General features: G+C 42.8%; 1 protein-coding gene and 1 long non-coding RNA gene across 2 annotated transcripts; one reads left to right on the plus strand and one right to left on the minus strand.

The window, feature by feature from the left end:
- The first annotated feature begins 576 nt into the window (after nucleotides 1–576).
- slx9 (SLX9 ribosome biogenesis factor) lies at nucleotides 577–12,846 on the plus strand. The gene is made up of 7 exons (XM_080876913.1): nucleotides 577–971; nucleotides 1,509–1,629; nucleotides 4,960–4,992; nucleotides 8,508–8,576; nucleotides 10,473–10,647; nucleotides 11,981–12,046; nucleotides 12,139–12,846. The coding sequence occupies exons 1-7, from the start codon at nucleotides 801–803 to the stop codon at nucleotides 12,263–12,265; spliced, it is 762 nt and encodes a 253-aa protein (XP_080733039.1). The 5' UTR covers nucleotides 577–800; the 3' UTR covers nucleotides 12,266–12,846.
- A 3,713-nt stretch (nucleotides 12,847–16,559) lies between these two features.
- On the minus strand, nucleotides 16,560–18,157 carry LOC308393998. Its single transcript, XR_013971077.1, has 3 exons — nucleotides 18,069–18,157; nucleotides 17,699–17,779; nucleotides 16,560–17,239 (listed from the first exon to the last, which is right to left on the minus strand). It is a non-coding gene; the product is annotated as an uncharacterized lncRNA (long non-coding RNA).
- Between the last annotated feature and the right edge of the window lie 1,053 nt (nucleotides 18,158–19,210).

The following is a 19,210-nucleotide window of genomic DNA, read 5'->3' on the forward strand; positions in this document are numbered from 1 at the left end:
TTGTACTTTTACTTGTTTCGTGAGCTATATTTAAGAAGACTAAAATTATTCACATAAATAAATGTTTTGTCATACTGAATTTAAATGTGCAGATGATGTGAATATGAATTGGTTGGCTACCTATGTGGCTTACTTCCAACTATTGTATAAATAGAAAATAAAATATAAAAAGATGTATCAGAATAAATATTTTGTGCACTCTCCTCGAGTTGCAATGTTAACTACTATTTGTTTTATTTCATCAAACCAAGTTATTCAGCAAATTTAAGGAAGTAATTATTTTCCCATTTTCTAAAAGGTAAAAATAAATAAATAACATAACTTGGTACTAAACCTTTTTTGGAAATTATACCAATATATATATTAAAGTTTTGGAGAACAACTTTTGGAAATTAGTATCACTAGGAACTTTCACTCCTCCTCGTTTTACACCGAGGCACTAAGCTGGTACACCAGTCGCCTCAGAACTACTATAACTACTTCCGGTAGTTATTACCAAAGTAAAATATGTTCAAGCTTCTTATACGCTCTCTAAGTCAGTTAAAATGTTAACACCGTCGATGGCAGCTGCGATGACAGGGGGGAAGTTAAGTACGCGGCGTGTTTCCCATTAAGGAAATACCAAAACCTTGTTTGAGGCAACATGTTCAAAGGAGAGAAAACACTTTTGAAGGCAAAACAGAACGATTTCCGGTGTTAGCTTGGACGACTTGACCTACATTGCACGCTCTCTAATGGAAATATCAACACGAGGGAGTTCGTGTAAGAAGTGGACTTAAAGTTGGTTCGGCGGTATTAAAATGGTTGGGAAGATAAAATATGTTCGGCAGAAGCTTCACCACGAGGCCGTAAAGGTCGATGGGCCGATCGGCTTCGCGCAGCACGGCTCACTGGTGTCTTCTACTGTACGGAAGGATCCTGGTGAACTACTCACAGCAAATCTAAGACTGGGGAGCAAGCCTCACAGACAGGTGTGTGTTTAAAACCATGGACATAACGAACAGTCCAAATCCGTCACTGCCACTTTCTTGGGACGGACGTGACAATATCAACCTTTACCTGACTGAAACTCTTCATATAAGCCATTCCTCTGCAGATGATCTGTTAGCTGGTTGACTCTTTCAAGGATTTTTGATATGAAAGGAAGGTTGGAGATTGGCCTATAATTAGCTGAGACTGCTGGGTCTAGAGATGCTTTTTGAGTAAAGGTTTAACTACAGCCAGCTTGAAGGCCTGTGGTACATAGCTGATTATTAGAGATAGGTTGATCATATTTAAGATTGAAGCATTAATTAATGGCAGGACTTCTTTGAGCAGTTTTGTAGGAATGGGTCTAAAAGACACGTTGATGGTTTGGAGGAAGTAATTACTGAATTACTGAGTAACTAATTACCAGCTCGAGACCATTACACTTAGAGACAGACAGAATCACACATTAGGCTCCATTCTAGCACAAATGTGGTGGATAGAAGTCTTTGAGTTATAGATGCACTTTCAAACCCTTGCAGGCGCCTGCGTTGGCATCCTTCCCCTCCAGTGTTTTTGCTGGCACCAAGATCTCTCCTGAAGCTCTGGTACAGACACTCAAGTTTGATGAAGCTCCAGATGTGCCCACACCTGTCACGAAAGGTAAGAGACGTTTGTCCATGTCAGTGTGATGGCTTATTTGATTATTGTATTATGACCCACAGAGGTCAGTGAAGCAAATTAAGGTATCAACTGTAAAGACGGTATAAGTGTGGCTCAGGTCTAAAGCTGCACTGAAGCACACAAAGCTCTGTGTCCTTTGCTTCTGTGCCTGAGTCTTAACCTACATGTAAATAATTCAGAAAATGTATTCCTAATCGGGTAAACTGCTACAGTTAAATGAAAACGATTCATTATTTATTTATATCAGTGACATTTGTAAGGTGTCTGATAGGGCTGGGCGATATGGCCTAAAATTCATATTGCGATATAATTTGAAGCATGTGCGGTAACGATATATATCACGTAGGGGTGCAACGATACACAAAATTCACGGTTCGGTTCAGTTCGATACTTTGGTGTCACGGTTCGATATTTTTTCGATACAAAAAAATGTTCATGCCTTTTTAATTTGTCATTTATTAAAATTATAAATATATATTTTAACTCAAAAGTACAGTTTTTAAATTTAACCCTAACCCTTGTGCGTGTTTTTTATTTTGACAGCGAATGCGCACCTGCGGACCACTTATGTGCAGCCCTGGTTATTTAGCTCGTCATATTGCAGCCACAGAAATTTTTTTGTCCATGAAACCATAAAGCTGCACTTTCTTTTTGCCTTATAGTCTGATTTGTCATAACTTCTCCGTTTTGTGGTAAGCCTTTCTTTGGCTGTCACTTCTTCACCCTGACCTGTCTTATTTGGCTCAGCAGAACTGAAATGCTTTTACACACTCACTCACATAAGCTCAGCGATTCTCTGCGCGATCAACCTCTCACATGTTTAAGCTGCGGGAGATTTCACTTGTCATGTTTGCATAGTAAGCTAACGATTAATAAGACGATGTCAGAGGAATTGGTGCGCAAATTATCATCACTCACAGATCAGTGCTGTCGCTCTCTATACACAGTTCGCGCGATTGCAAAGTGAAAGCAAAAAAACAAGCGCAAATTCAAACGCGATTTCAATATGTCACATATTGACAGTGGCTCACCGATGCCAATGACATAATTACCCAGCTACATTTCTGAAAGAATGCAAAAGCATTGATATATATTTTTCTTCCTACAATAGCCCGACGGGCAGGGCAGAGATAGATTTTGGTAGCCCGACTGAAAAAAATCGCTAGCCCCAGGACGTCGGGCTAGCGATATTGCAAGCCCTGTATCTGATTGAGGAATCACTCATCTTTGGAAAAGAGAGTTTATTACAGAGAAATGTCTCTTTCCAAAATAAAAGCTATACTATCCGCTTCTTCTGGGCTATATTCTCAGCAGCATAAGGAGAATCACGTGCTAACAGCTGTCTAAATGACTCGGCTAAAGTTAGTAGCATGCTTGTTGTTTTTGTCTTTGCACTAGGATGATGTCGGTGTAAATGTGCAGTCATATTCGTTGTGTTCCCACTAGTGCTTTCAGGTTAATCTCGTTGAAATGACCTTAACGCCACAACACGGCAAATCTCCGTTAACGAGCTACCGCCGATCGCCCCGTGCATGGGGCTAGACGGCCAACACGTTAATGAGCTAACTGCGCTAACACACTAGCTCCCACCCATGTAATTGAGCATTGCATGGCACATCCAACATACTGTTTTACTTTAGTCCATGACTCGCTTACCTTCAGGGTCATACGTCACATGAAAACCAAAATAATTCCAAACGCCAGATCTGGAGAGCTTAACTTCTGTCTTGCTAGCTTGCCCTGCGCTCTTCCTTCTGACGATGCTGTCTGTGTTGAGCACTCAGTGGATCTGCGCTCGACACTGCAGCCTAGGCGGAGTAGTCGAACGCAGATTCACTGAGCGCTCAACACAGACAGCATCGTCAGAAGGAAAGTTGATAAAATAAATTACAAATGTTGTATTGTTCGATACATATGCGTACCGAACCGAAAGCACTGTATCGAACGGTTCAATATCGATACGAATATCGTTGCACCCCTAATATCACGATATACTCTTTTCTTCTGTATAACGTATTTTTCACACTATAAGGCACACTTTGGTAAGCAGCACTGCTTGATGGATGTCAGAGCATTACGCTGCCGTAGTGAGGAGCTTCGCGAAGTAATCTGGGTCCAAAACTCCGTCAGTTCAGGTCCCAAAGTCAAACGAACACTGAGAGTTAAAAACTCTCTAAATTCTTTCATCTTTAATTAAATCATCAGCGTTGCTGCTTTACCAGGTGTAACAATTAAGTTTAACATCCATGAAAACAGAATTTATTAAATTTAACAGAGTTAGAAGTTAACAGGAAGTTAGCTCGCTAGTTTCCACCTAAACATTTCATACCGTGTTCTGACAGAGATTTTTTTTAACTAATTCAAATGTACAGCTCTGCTATCACTTCCAACATAAATGAAGACAGAAAACTAAACAGCAGTGGCGTTTGCAGGGTTACTGGAGTTGGACTAGCTGGTATATAATGTTGTGCTACGTGACTGCTAGCGACACAGCTATGTTAGCATAACATTAGCACAGTGAAGCTGGAGGATGAAGCCAACTTTTTTTCCACACGATAAAAGTTAACGTGAGGGATTCTGGTGGTCAGGGACAAATGCAGTCGCATAGCAGGATGCTGTACACGGGCCAAACTTCAGTCAGGAGAACAACTGAGATAATCCATCCACAATACGAGGTTAGTTATTAATATACAGTAACAACATGGGAACAGAGCAGCTGCAGAGAATTCAACATTAATGAATCAATGTTACGGAAGTGGAGGAAGCGCAGTTTTTGGCTTCCCCCATATTTCAAAAGTGCTTCATCTCTTTGCCGTGACTGTCGGCCGCCATCATTTGCAGATGATAATGGTTTTAGCCGCTGCCATGCTTTGACCAAAACAGGCGCAGCTTGATGACATCATCAACATGCGCTATCGCGATAGAGCGGTATAGTCAAAATCTCTATCGTTGGCCAAATTTATATAGTTTCTATCGCCCACCCCTTGTGTCTGACTTATTAAAATGAGTGTTATTAAAATGCTGATGAGAGAAATATTTTGTGTTTGGGACCTAACAGAGCTGCTCGATATGGTTACTTAAGAAATGTACAACATTTTAAAAAATGGTGTGACAGGAACAAAATATGCTTGAATCTCTGTAAACTGTTGATGTGATTTAGAAATAAAATGAAATTCAGTCAAGTTGTTGAGCTGACTGAGTGTCTCTCTTGCTCAGCTGTGAAGCCAGTTGCAGTTAATCTTAGGTTTATGTGCTCAGGCCCCGGAGTGTAAATGCTGGTTTTCACTCAGTGTTTTGATTTTATTTCAGCATTTGAGAACAACAGAGAAAAAGCAACAACAGGTAAGAAGACTTCAGAATCTCTGTAATTTGAGAATAGAGCAGTTTCAAGTTTGAACTGTACAGAGGCAGAAAAACAGCATAATTGTGTGTGTCTTTTAGGGCTGCCACGATTTGTCGACTAGTCACGATTATGTCGACTATTAAAATCGTCGACGACTGATTTAATAGTCGACGCATCGTTTGAAGCTTTGTAAGATCACAAAGGACGCAGGAATCAGTAGCAGGATTTAAGAGTGTAATAACGGACTGAAACAGAAGATGGCAGCACTGCATGTACAAGGATGCCAGCTGCCATTAAACCCTGAAGAAGAAGAAGCAGTGTCCCAGAATTCATAGCGCGGCCCAGCTCAGTTTCCAACAATGGCGGCAGCTAGTTAGTTTTAATATTACTCTTATTATTCTTTCTGGGTCACAAAATAAACGTTTAACATATTTTCAGGCGAGAATGTAGCTGTGTAAACCTCAAATATCTGCTCAGTTTATCAGGACACCGCATATTTTCAAAAGCGCTCCGACGTTTTCGGAGACGTCTGTTACCCACTAGCTCGTTAGCTAGCCGGGGGCAAGGCTCACTAGAGCCGTGAGAACACCGGACTCCTGGCAAATCTTTTTCAAACCCACCGCTGTCTTTCGCTACTCAGGTTAAACATGATATATGAGTCACTTAGATAACTTAAAATGTTATTGTTTGGCTTTCTTTAGTATTTTATTTGTTCCTGAGTAAATCGGTTTGGCTGAGATTAAAGTTTTTGCACAGCTAAAACTGTCAAGCAGACAGCTGATTATCAGAAGTGTGAGACGCTGGAGAATTTACTCCGGTGTCCTGTTATATTTTAGATAGTAAGGAGTTTATTAAACTTCACCGAAACAATCTGCAAATTTCATTAAAAATTAATAAACTACCATCTTGTCTTTATTTTTAGTTAGCACATACCTTAAACACTTCAAGCTGTAAGCTAATGATAGTTATATAAGAGCAGATGCTGCTGGTGCAATAAGCTGTACGCTGTACGTCCAGTGGATGATGATCTGATTAGTCGACTAATCGCAAAAATAATCGGTGACTAGTCGACTATCAAAATAATTGTTTGTGGCAGCCCTAGTGTCTTTAATGAGCCTGTTTTGGTTCTTCCGTGTATATGAAGGCCTCCATGAAACTGTTGAAATGCTCGTCACTACTTAGAGTCGTCTAAAGCAGCTGCAAAGCTGTGATGTGCTGAACCAGTCTTCTCTCTCCCTGCTGTGGTGTTGTTTTCTCATTTGCCTTCAGCTGTTCGATATCACTTACTCTGCAGTGTGTGCGGTGTGGTGGATGTACGACGGTTAGGTGGAGAACTCGTCTTCTGCCCACCTCAATCACAGAGATCCATTTCATCTGACAGTGGAAAAATGAGGCTCCCAGTGGGAACAGTGGTGGTAAAGCATGCCCCCTGCCTAACAAACACACTGGAAACCCCCACCTACTTGTGAAAGATTGGATTTCTCCACCTGTGCTCACAGTTGTAGCCAGTGGCAGATGCTTATCTTTGCCTGTTCTGTTGAAACACTTGTGTTGTTTGGTGCTGTGCTGGTAGATAAAGGCCTGCTAGGATGTCTGCACTGTTCACAGTGTGGAGATAACATGCCTGTCTGAACAACACTGGCTGACATACAGTGGGGTAAATAATTATTGGATGAGCAGCAGGTTTGCACACATCTCAGGGGGGATTTTGGCCCACTCCACTTGACAAACAACTCCATGCTTCTGCTCCCTCCACAGATGTCCTGGAGCATTGACGTTTGGAGACTGGGGAGCCTTTAATGGGCCTCTTCCTTAGCCTGTCTGTTGTTGCCTTGGTTGGTATTTTGTCTCTCCATTACATTTAAACATGATAAAAATGATAGACAGCTCATTCTTTGTAAGTGAGCAAACGTACAAGATGTTGAGTTAGGCATGTCTCCCCATCGCTAGCTTAAACAAGTCCTTGGCAGTTCCTGTTATATAAAATATATAAAAAAATTCCCCACTTGCCCCTGTGGGCGGTCAATCCTTCAAGCTCGGGTCCTCTACCAGAGGCCTGGGAGCTTGAGGGTCCTGCGCAGTATCTTAGCTGTTCCCAGGACTGCGCTCTTCTGGACAGAGATCTCCGATGTTGTTCCCGGGATCTGCTGGAGCCACTCGCCTAGCTTGGGAGTCACCGCACCTAGTGCTCCGATTACCACGGGGACCACCGTTACCTTCACCCTCCACATCCTCTCGAGCTCTTCTCTGAGCCCTTGGTATTTCTCCAGCTTCTCGTGTTCCTTCTTCCTGATATTGCTGTCATTCGGAACCGCTACATCGATCACTACGGCCGTCTCCTTCTGTTTGTCTACCACCACTATGTCCGGTTGGTTAGCCACCACCATTTTGTCCGTCTGTATCTGGAAGTCCCACAGGATCTTAGCTCGGTCATTCTCCACCACCCTTGGGGGCATCTCCCATTTTGACCTCGGGACTTCCAGGTTATACTCCGCACAGATGTTCCTGTACACTATGCCGGCCACTTGGTTATGGCGTTCCATGTATGCCTTGCCTGCTAGCATCTTGCACCCTGCTGTTATGTGCTGGATTGTCTCTGGGGCATCTTTACACAGCCTGCACCTGGGGTCTTGCCTGGTGTGATAGACCCCAGCCTCTATGGATCTTGTACTCAGAGCTTGTTCTTGTGCTGCCATGATTAGTGCCTCTGTGCTGTCTTTCAGTCCAGCTTTGTCCAGCCACTGGTAGGATTTCTGGATATCAGCCACCTCCTCTATCTGCCGGTGGTACATACATGCAGGGGCCTGTCCTTCCATGATGGTTCCTCGTCTTTTTTAATTTGCTTCGTATTTCGCCGCATGTCTTCACAGAACAAACGTGGACTCACTCAGCCTTAATGTTAAACAAGAGGGAGTTGTTATGGAATTTAAAACACCAACATATAGTCAGTAGATTTTATTTAAAAGTGTTTATATTGACAGAATACTGCATCTCTAATGTAATTAACCCCAATATGAGCAGTAGTGCACCGTATACCAGAACACACTGACTGGGTAAAGCTGCCTGTGTGGGCGCTTCATGGGTCAGTGTTGACCTAGCTTTTACTTTAGTGCTGGGCACTGCTATGATTTAAAAAAGGGACGTAGAGCAAAGAACAGCATGTTTGAAGCTGCTGCTAAAGCATGGATCAATAAGCTTCAATATATTTCTGATGCTGTTGCAGCTACAGGGACAGGACTGCTCAGAGCCTCTACAGCCTTTTGTCTTCACTCTTTCATTTCCAAAAGGAAAGAACTGTGTTTCTACGTTGGGTTAACCCTGCATGGGTTTTGGTCCTGACACATGCACGGAGTGTCAGCGCTGGTTTATGCAGCACGAAGCTTTGTTTTCTGTTCACGAAGGAAGGTTTGCAGCCATCTTTGATGAGTCACATAAAGCTGCCTCTCATAGGCCCCTCCCACTGTGCTGTTATATCGACTGATATTCCTGTTTGTGTGTGTTTGTGTTTCTACAGGCACAGAAATCAAGAAAATGCAGTCAAAGAAAGAAAAGATGAAGGAGAGGAGGGAGCGGTGGCTCAGCAGTGAGTTCACATGGACACAACAATGTAACCTGCTCTTATTTAGTCTGGCAGCTGTGGTTCAGTCGTACAGCTCCATTTCTTACCAAAAATCTCAGGCCAACACGTATTTTCATCTAAGTGAACAGTCCAAACACACTCTGGAGTCTGCCACGTTGGGACCTGTGTTCATTCTTATTAATGTAATATTTTTGTCAGTGTCACTTCACTATTACACTGTTTTAATTACTGAGTTAGGGTTAGTTTGCAGGGAGGCTGAGGTGAAGGTACTGGTGTCTGATCGCTCTGTGCTCGAGCCCCACTGTGGTCCACAAACTCTTCAAAAACATCAGAAACAACAATGGCAGGTTTCGATCTGCCGTCCAGAGGGACCTGTGTACGGTCCAGGTGTCGCATCAGTGCTGCTAGAACTGAATTCAAAGCTCGTGAAAAAACAGTCGGACGCGTCGTTCTGTGGAGAAGGTGAACCCGTCACACTCCACTCACCGTGGACACGCGTGTTTGGAAACTGTGTGTTTGTGTGATCTTAGTTGTTTTCATGTAACACAGATTATTAAAGGTTTTAAAAACGACATCTTCTTCCAATTAGGAATCTTCTCTCCGTGATCATTTCAGCTAATTGGGATTAGCCTGTAACAGTAGCCCTGTGATGAGCCAATCAATTCGTCAGTAACACAACACGTCTCCTCTTCAGGCGTATAATTAGTTACTAATGGCTTCATGTCTCAGCCCTGCTGAAACCCTAAACCAGCTCCACAGTGGATCGTCCCAGTGTTACAGTCTGGGCTCCACTGGCCAAGGACATCCAGCTTTCACTTTAAATGTACAGCTTGAATGGACACGTTAGGGAAAGAAGATTCATTTCCAGGAATTGCTAAACTTAAAGTAATTCTGATGCTTGGGGAGTAAGAAGTATGGTAAATGGTCTGTATTTATGTAGCGCTTTACTAGTCCCTAAGGACCCCAAAGCGCTTTACATATCCAGTCCTCCACCCATTCACACACACATTCACACACTGGTGATGGCAGCTACATCGTAGCCACAGCCACCCTGGGGCGCACTGACAGAGGCGAGGCTGCCGGACACTGGCGCCACCGGGCCCTCTGACCACCACCAGTAGGCAACGGGTGAAGTGTCTTGCCCAAGGACACAAAGACCGAGACTGTCCAAGCCGGGGCTCGAACCGGCAACCTTCTGATTACAAGGCGAACTCCCAACTCTTGAGCCACGATCGCCCCTGTAATATGCAGTACATACTTTAATGGTTTGTTTCCACATCACTGGGGCTCAGCTGTTTGACAGGAGAATGAATCCTGGTACTTGGTCGTCAGCTGTGGAGAGTTTAGTTGGCATGAAGGTTCCTTTGGGATCAATACTTCTTATTGTTTTGGTAGACACGCCGCTCATTTTCACTGTGATGCCAGAAAATAGTTTGAAAAGAATTAAGTGACAGTAAAATGGATAAAACCCTCCTGTTAAAGTACCACAGAGGCTTTCTTCATGTGCAACGGTCTGCATGTGTGATGTCACAGAGCTGCCATCACAGAGCGGCTGAGAACGCCGTCGCTCACAGGTTCGGCTTGTTGTCGTCAGCCGTCCCTCGTCTTTATTCTGTAGTCTGCGAACACTGTCTGCGTGTGTTACTCAATGTAACATCTCAGTTTAAATCAACTTTGACATGTTTAAGTTCACATGTGAGAGATAACGGTGTCATTGCACAGTCCTACGTGGTACAATAGCACAATGACACTGATAACTGTCCCACGACGGCACATCACAGTAACTTCAGTAATAAAATGAAGAAGAATAAGTGTATGTTATATAGAAACCTCACATCTTGTACTGACATTTCCTGTTACTATATGTCTCACTGTAATAATTTCGCTGCTGTTTCTCAGAGATCAGCTCCATTAAGCAGGCGAAAGAGCTCCAAGCAGCCGAGGTCCGGAGACAGGCCACTCCTGTAGTGGGAGACATGAGGCCGCTGGCTGACGCCTTACCGGATCTCTCTCAGCTCTTCTCCCCAGCTTCCACAGCCCCCGTCGCTTGCCGCAAAAGCAGGAAAATCAAAGTGTAAGTGCCAAGGTGACCGCTGAGCAAGCCAGGCATCAAGTGTCAACATGACAGTTGTTGATTATCAAGTGCAGCGTCCCAAAGTGATCCCGTTTCTTTTGTCCTTGAAGACAGCAAATCAGGACTAATGGCATGTTTGTGGCTGATGAGGCTTCATCTACTGGCTGCTCTCACTTGTGTTCGCTGTCCGTTTCTTAATGACCAAATATTTTAGTAGAAATGAGCAGAGGTTGGAAAAATGAGCTTACTTTGGGCTGATCAGGCCAAAATAAGACGTTTTATTTCAATAATAAAGAGATTTTCTAAGCTTAACTGTTTTCCGCAGGCGTGTCCATCAGTGCCTGCTATACTGACACAAAATGAATTATGGACCATCGCACGAGCACCACTGTTTTACTGCTGACACAGGCCTGCACTTACATCTTTTGCTGGACTCGGATGAGTCGTCAGTCCAGTCAGTTTTTTCCATTGTCACCATGGTTCACCACAGTCCTCAGAGACTTTGTCATCTTTGTACACTGATGTGCTGGTTTTCACATCTTTAGTCTCAATCACTTTCTTTGTATTTTAGAGAATTTGTACTTCACTTTGTTCTGTCGTGTTCATGATGAGTGACAAAAAAAACAAACCTTGAACTGTAAATTTGTTATTCAAGCAGCAGTAATCAGGCCTGGGTTCATCTAGGTCAAAGTTCAACTTTAACACTATTCAGTAATAACAACAACAATGATAAGAAGAAGAATATCAAAAGCAAACACTAAGTGATGCTTTCATTTGGATCAGTGTCAGATATCTCCTAAGTACAGTCAGCTGACTCATGACCACAGGTCTGTCTGAGAGAGGGAACCTTTAGTAATTAAATGAGCTTCAATGTCTGTCCTCGTCTGTCCCCATATGTGCCTGTCCTGTCCCCGACTGTCCCTGTCTGTCCCCCGCTGTCCCTGTCCTGTCTCTGTCTGTTTCCATCTGTCCCTGTCCTGTCTCTGTCTGTCCCCATCTGTCCCCGTCCGTCCCTGTCTGTGCCCATCAGCTCCATTTCTTTTTCCTGGCCTACGTCAGATGTCTTGCAGAGTTTGGGTGGAGCTACCTGAAGGAGCAGCTTCTCCCACAGACTGTGATAAAAACATCTTTAGTTTGATTTACACTCTGTGGTCATGTGACCACCACATACTGATGTCAAAGCAACATTAAAGTAGTGACTGCCTGATAAATAAACCCCGCAGCGTTTCCCTGCTGTGTGGAAGACCAGTAGGAGACACCATTAGAAGAAACTGTCCACTGTTCTTGATGTGTTAAAGTGTCCCCATGTCTCTGTCCGATGTCCTCCCTTTAGCCCGGTGAAGAGACCAGAGCCCACAGATTTCAGTCAGATGAAACGCTCACAGAAACGCAGACTGCTGTAAGAGTTTTCTTTCTTTCTTACAGTGATTGAGAGCCAGACTACACTCCTGTGTGGAAATCCTCTGCCACTCTTCTTTATTGTTTTTACAGGGAGACTGAGACCAGCAGGTTCAGCAAAGCAGTAAGGACGCTCTCAGGTAAAACCAACCCTCTGGCTGATATCGGTGAGCTGCTGAGGAAGAAGATGAGACAGGAGGAAGAACAAAGCTGCGTTTAGCAAGATCCCAAAGCTGGACTGTGGGAGGCTGAAGAGTATCCACACACGAACATTTCTAACTGTCAGCGAACAGCAACAACCCTGATACCTGTGAGTGACACAGCAGGGTTTCTCTGAAATAATAAATCACAACATTCAGACCCAACATGTTCTGTTTCATTTCTCCTACAAGGTCACAAACTTTAATCACTGTGTTCATTAAAAATAATAATAACATCCCAGGATGTGTACTTTCAGCTGCTTGCCTGTGAATAAGGCCGTGACCTGACAGTAGTGTTCAGACTGTCACCACATGCACATACCTCTAACATACAGAAATGTGGATGCTTCTGATAATTCCCCTTTCTCTCAGCCTGGTGTGTTCCCAGGAATGTGGCACATGTCTCCGTGCTGACTCTCCGCTGTAGATGCAAATGAAATAACAGTGTGAAACCCAAGTCTGACTTACAGGAAATGCAGAAATCAGAAGAGAGAAGACATAAGTAATGTCAAGGCAACGTGCTAGCTTTGATGTGTGATTTTAGCTTCTGCTCTTTTTTTAGACTCTTCTTCATTAATTCTTAATAAATGAAATGAACAAATGAAGGTCTGGATTTGACTCCCAAGTATTTAATTTGCAATTAAAGACATTTGTGTGAAGCCACAACATACGATCAAGGCTCTGAATGCACCGAAGGACAAACCAAACATTACAGGAGTGAATGACAGAAAGAAGAAGAGCACAGTGAACAGGAAACTGCCTGGGCAGTGATGCCAGGATTCTGTCTGTGGTTCAAAATGCAAACAAACTCCTACATGTCATTCTGTACACGGCTGTACTACAAACTGGGGTTAATGGTAAGTCAGAGCTTTGCTTTCTGCTTTTATTTAAACAGCTAAATCACATTAGTCGTTTATGCTTAACACTAAACCGGGTCTTAAACGGGTTATATTTAGAGTTTCAATCCAAAAGCACCACCTCATAATTCAATTACATTTACAGCATATGTTCAATGTGCTGCAGAACCTGTGCTGGGGATAAGCGTAGGGATCATGTTGAGAGCCGTCTGACCTCATGTGACCCATATGAAGGCTCTCACAGTATGGATCAGTTAGAGAGACAATGCTACTGTATGAAAGCCATCCAGTTAATAAATGTATTCCTTTGTTTCCAGAGTCATCGACTCGCACCCCACCCCCCACCCGAAGCCCTTTTATAATTAGAGGCAAGAAAAACCTAATCAATACAAAGTCCGGTGCTGCCATTAGAACTCATTAATAATGAATCTATGGGACGAGCGCAGTGTTGAATTAAAGTAACCAGAGCTCATTGTTAGCAGCCTCCAAATGAAGTGAATATATGAAGCACGGCGCTTCCCAGGCTTGTATCTGTGAATCCACTGTTCTCAGATCTCACAGCCTTAAACTGCAAGCACAAATATTTCATGACCAACAGACACAAACGCAGCTATGAAAGAACACAATCGCAATTCAAGTGTGGCAGTGAATGAACTGTGACAACAACAATAATAATAGTGCCTGAAAGGCTACAGATGCTGGGTTCACTAGGACAAAGCAAAGTGATCCAATGCGTTAGGAGAATTTAGTGGAGGCTGGGTCTGTAGCCCATGTGCTAATGACTTATTTTAAAGTTACAGTCAGATTCAGGCACCAAACCTAGTTCAGTTTAGGAAAAGATTTAAGTTTCAGTATAAATACTTTCAGAATATGAAATATCCAGGTGTTCTTACTTCAAGGTTAGAACTCCTGAAGGTACGTTTCTCTCACTACTGCAGTATAACTCTCCACATCAGGGGTGGGGAGCTCCAGGCCTCGAGGGCCTGATTCATTCCTTGCCAGGCCTCTGGAGAACTTCAAGACGTGTTGAGGAGGTCATTTAGCCATTTGAACCAGCTGTGCTGGATCGAGGACACATCTAAACCCTGCAGGACACCGGCCCTCGAGGCCTGGAGTTGAACACCGCTGCTGACACAGCAGAGCTTCTTTCTAAGCCTGTATCAGTGCTGCTGGCCTCTCTTTAACTGTCCCTCGCTCTGATCTTAAAACCAGATGTGCTTTTGAGGTTGTTGCACCCAAACTGTGAGACTGCCTCTCTCTGTTTGTTTCAAGCGATGTGTGTGAATGAGGCACGTTGTATAAAGCGCTGTGTGATTTTACCCTTAATCTTTTCTCTTCATGCATACATGCGTGTGTGTGTGTACAGGGAGTGCAGAATTATTAGGCAAATGAGTATTTTGTCCACATCATCCTCCACATGCATGTTGTCTTACTCCAAGCTGTATTTGCTCGAAAGCCTACTACCAATTAAGCATATTAGGTGATGTGCATCTCTGTAATGAGAAGGGGTGTGGTCTAATGACATCAACACCCTATATCAGGTGTGCATAATTATTAGGCGCAAAATAACTGCCCATGAACTGAGAAAAGTCAAGCGTGCAGCTGCCAAGATGCCACTTGCCACCAGTTTGGCCATATTTCAGAGCTGCAACATCACTGGAGTGCCCAAAAGCACAAGGTGTGCAATACTCAGAGACATGGCCAAGGTAAGAAAGGCTGAAAGACGACCACCACTGAACAAGACACACAAGCTGAAACGTCAAGACTGGGCCAAGAAATATCTCAAGACTGGTTTTCCTAAGGTTTTATGGACTGATGAAATGAGAGTGAGTCTTGATGGGCCAGATGGATGGGCCCGTGGCTGGATTGGTAAAGGGCAGAGAGCTCCAGTCCCACTCAGACGCCAGCAAGGTGGAGGTGGAGTACTGGTTTGGGCTGGTATCATCAAAGATGAGCTTGTGGGGCCTTTTCGGGTTGAGGATGGAGTCAAGCTCAACTCCCAGTCCTACTGCCAGTTTCTGGAAGACACCTTCTTCAAGCAGTGGTACAGGAAGAAGTCTGCATCCTTCAAGAAAAACATGATTTTCATGCAGGACAATGCTCCATCACACGCGTCCAAGTACTCCACAGCGTGGCTGCAAGAAAGGGTATAAAAGAAGAAAAACTAATGACATGGCCTCCTTGTTCACCTGATCTGAACCCCATTGAGAACCTGTGGTCCATCATCAAATGTGAGATTTACAAGGAGGGAAAACAGTACACCTCTCTGAACAGTGTCTGGGAGGCTGTGGTTGCTGCTGCACGCAATGTTGATGGTGAACAGATCAAAACACTGACAGAATCCATGGATGGCAGGCTTTTGAGTGTCCTTGCAAAGAAAGGTGGCTATATTGGTCGCTGATTTGTTTTTGTTTTGTTTTTGAATGTCAGAAATGTATATTTGTGAATGTGGAGATGTTATATTGGTTTCACTGGTAAAAATAAATAATTGAAATGGGTATATATTTGTTTTTTGTTAAGTTGCCTAATAATTCTGCACAGTAATAGTCACCTGCACACACAGATATCCCCCTAAAATAGCTGAAACTAAAAACAAACTAAAAACTACTTCCAAAAACATTCAGCTTTGATATTAATGAGTTTTTTGGGTTCATTGAGAACATGGTTGTTGTTCAATAATAACATTATTCCTCAAAAATACAACTTGCCTAATAATTCTGCACTCTCTGTGTGTGTGTGTGTGTGTGTGTGTGTGTGTGTGTGTGTGTGTGTGTGTAACCAACATAACCAGATCAGGTCATCCCAGCCGGACCTGCTCAGCTCTGATTGAAGTCTGTGTTCACATAAATAAAGTGTTGATGAATCCAGACATAAATATATTTCATTAGCTTAACTCACTTATGTAAAGACAACTTTAGTTAAACCAGTGAAACTTTGCAGCTCACACTTACCTGACTGACACTAGTGAGGCAGTCGCTGGGTTTTATTTTACTAAACCCGTTTTAAGTGGTATAACCGTAGAATATTTAAGTTGACTTACTACACCAGGATATGCCCACAGCTTCCACACAGTGTAGTTAAGTAAACTGAAATGACAGCACTTTAGTGGAACAAACGTTTGTTTACTCTGCTGAGTATCAGTGAACATGTTCTTTCTTCCTCACCGAGCTTAATGTTTAACAGTTTTCACTAAAACTGTTAAACTGTTAAAAATAGAAACACTTTTCCTATAATAAGCAGGAAAAGTGTTTCTATTTCACTCTCACATGAATGCGGTCATAGCTGCCATTTTCTATGCTGCTTTAAATTTGTTACTGTTGTCAAACCAACAACAAATGGACTCGTAGCAGAAAGGAAGTGGAGAGAAACAGAAAATGCATAGAGTAAATATATTTACTTTGAATCTGTTGTCTGTTAATGTGAAAAAGCTAATCACCAGCTTTACCCTTCAGCTCGAACAACCACCAGCTGTCATTAATATTCTAAGATAAACTCCCAGAACCAGAGGAAACACTGGAGTCAGTTTATGAGATTGTAAAAAACTGAATATACTTTCTCTGCCTCTAAATATGATCAAAACATGCAATCAACAAAAACCTTCTGGACTTGTTGGACCTGCACAAACCCAGAGAAACTTTCAAACAGTATTTCAAAGGGTTACACAGTGCTGTGCCACAGGAAATACTTCAGTCAATTCATTTCCTCACTTGCTCCACTCTCCGTTTTATTTCTTTCCTCTTCCCTGACCGACATAAAAGGAAAACCTCACGTGAACAAGTGGAAAGTCTGTTAAAACACATCCAGACATCGTTTCAAAGCGCATTAGTAGCTCAGTGTGTGGATCCATTCAGTTTGTTTTTTACCACCTGAGCTTTCGTCGAGAGACCGTTTCCGTCACAGTTCTTTGTAAAACCTCAGATGTGTACTTCAGCTTTGTGGGGAGGCTCCAGTCCAGTAAGTAAACGAGGCCAAACAAAACAGCGACTGCATCTGCAGTGTTACCAAGGTCATGCAGCATTTCAGCATCTTCAGTGATTACTCCGACATCTTCAAGGTCACCGGTGGGTTCTGCTCCTTCCTTCCTAATGGTAAGATTCCCAGGATCTGCCGCATTGCCTCCTGGTTCTCCTCAGCATCCTCAAAAACAAAAGAAATAAACCTTCAGCCAGAACACAAACCACAGTAAATATCTGGTGTAGCTTTCCAGCTGTGCTAACATCCACTTTTGGCCTGTTGGTATCTGTTCCCAGCCATGGATAAGACAAAGGCTGCACTGGAAAACTCAACAGCACATCCGCTAAAACATTTGTTAAACGTTAGTCTATAAATTCTTAATGTTGGTGAGAAGAGATCTTTACTGCATGCAGTTGTCCTGAGGGAAGAACAGATATTCTGTATTTCTGTGCATGCACCCCAACAGGGTTTATTCTGTGGGCCATCTGTTCTGATCCCAGGAAGAAATGAAAATAAAAATACTTTATTAATATCAATGAGGAAAAGAATGAATAATTAATAATCAATTAAATTAAAAATGTAAACATCATCACAACATTCAAAAAAGCTAAATCTGTGGAAAGCAGAGGTCACTAAACTTACCATGTACGCCTTTATGAGGGTTTCTGGGTCTTCATTGAGATAAACAATTACACAAGCTCTTTTAACTTCGTTGGCATCATCCTGCAGCGTGTAAGATTATTGTGCAGTAAATAACACAAGAAAAAAATAAAAAGAAATAAAAAGAAGAAACACAAACACCAAAACTGACATTTTTTATAGTTTCTGTAGCTGAAACAGTTCACATCTTAATTTCATGGAGTTTTTAGGGAGAAAGACAGGAACAAACGCCAAACAAGCATGCATTATTCAGAATAATAAAAATGAAATGAGTAACAGTTGCATTCACACAATAATTACAGAGTGAATAAAAATATGTCAGTGAACTGAAGTTTGTTAAAAACAAACACACCTCGTCTGCCATGATGTTCTTAATGTTTTGTCCAGCAGCTCCTCCTTTCATTAGCTGCGCGGAGAGGTGGTGTAGCCGCTGCATGAAGCTGGGTGTCAGGGGTGATGCTGCAAACATTTAATCGTTACCATATATGGCGCCGCTGCTGTCCAATGAGAAGCGCAGCCCTGAAGCATCCAGAGGAGTTTTGAACCTTCACGCTCTGCAGGCGCCGTCACACCGAGGAGGCTTCAGCGCCGTCACGCAGCTCGCTGTGAGTAGCTCTCATTAGTTCATTGGTTGGTTTTCCAGCCTCCTGTCAGTGTTGTCAGAGCGCGCGGTCAGTAAACAGGACAAGAGCTTTAGCAAGAAAGCATCAGGTTAGTCATGTTGCTTAAAATGTGTCTTTTATTCTGAACTTTAGGAACCCGTTTTCTTTAATTACTGTCTTTTTTTTTAATCCTTTTACTTTGGCGCGAGTGCTTGGAAGTGCGCAGACGCACGCGGTGCACTAAGCTGGGGCCTAGTTTGATTTGGGCGGACAGCTAAAATATAACAAATCAGTCAGTCGATCAATATTTAGGGGGAGGTCACACGAACCGACCTCTAGCACAGGTTTGGCTCCCTGCTGTGACACGTGTGTGTCTAATTAAATAGCGTTGTAAACAAACAAACAAACAATGGTTAATATTTCGCTCTTTTTGTTCTTTTTGTGGAATATCATTAGAGCTTAGATTCATATTTGAAATATGATCCTTCATATTATTTGAATCTGCTGCATCACAGAAATACTGCCATCAGTCTAAATATGGAGATCTGTGAATCTTCCCTCAAACTCGGGTTTTTCTGTCTACAAATGAAATTAACAAAGTTTTGTGATTTTCAGCCTTTGTTGCCTCATAGAAAAAAATTTTTTTTGACAGGTTTGTGCAGTAAGTACAGTGAGTACTTATGGAAGAAGTAATCATTGGGTTTCATATTCAGTGCTTACAGAAAACGATAGGTTCACATTTTCCCTCAGCTTGCCTCACTCGATGATGGGCCTGGGTTATACAGGGGCTGGCTGCAGTTCAAACAGCTGATGCTATGTGTTGGTACATTCATACTGCAGTGTCTGTGTGTTTCTGTGCCGCTGCCTCCGTCCAGCTTTTCATCCCTGCCGT

This window comes from Rhamphochromis sp. 'chilingali' (genome assembly GCF_963969265.1).
Source record: "Rhamphochromis sp. 'chilingali' genome assembly, chromosome: 3".
Lineage (NCBI taxonomy): Eukaryota > Metazoa > Chordata > Actinopteri > Cichliformes > Cichlidae > Rhamphochromis > Rhamphochromis sp. 'chilingali'.

Coding starts and splice junctions, on each gene's coding strand:
- slx9 (XM_080876913.1), top strand. CDS start 801: ATGGTTGGGAAGATAAAATATGTTCGGCAGAAGCTTCACCACGAGGCC. Junction 8,577..10,472: donor GAGGGAGCGGTGGCTCAGCA/GTGAGTTCACAT, acceptor GCTGTTTCTCAG/AGATCAGCTCCATTAAGCAG. Junction 12,047..12,138: donor TCACAGAAACGCAGACTGCT/GTAAGAGTTTTC, acceptor TTGTTTTTACAG/GGAGACTGAGACCAGCAGGT.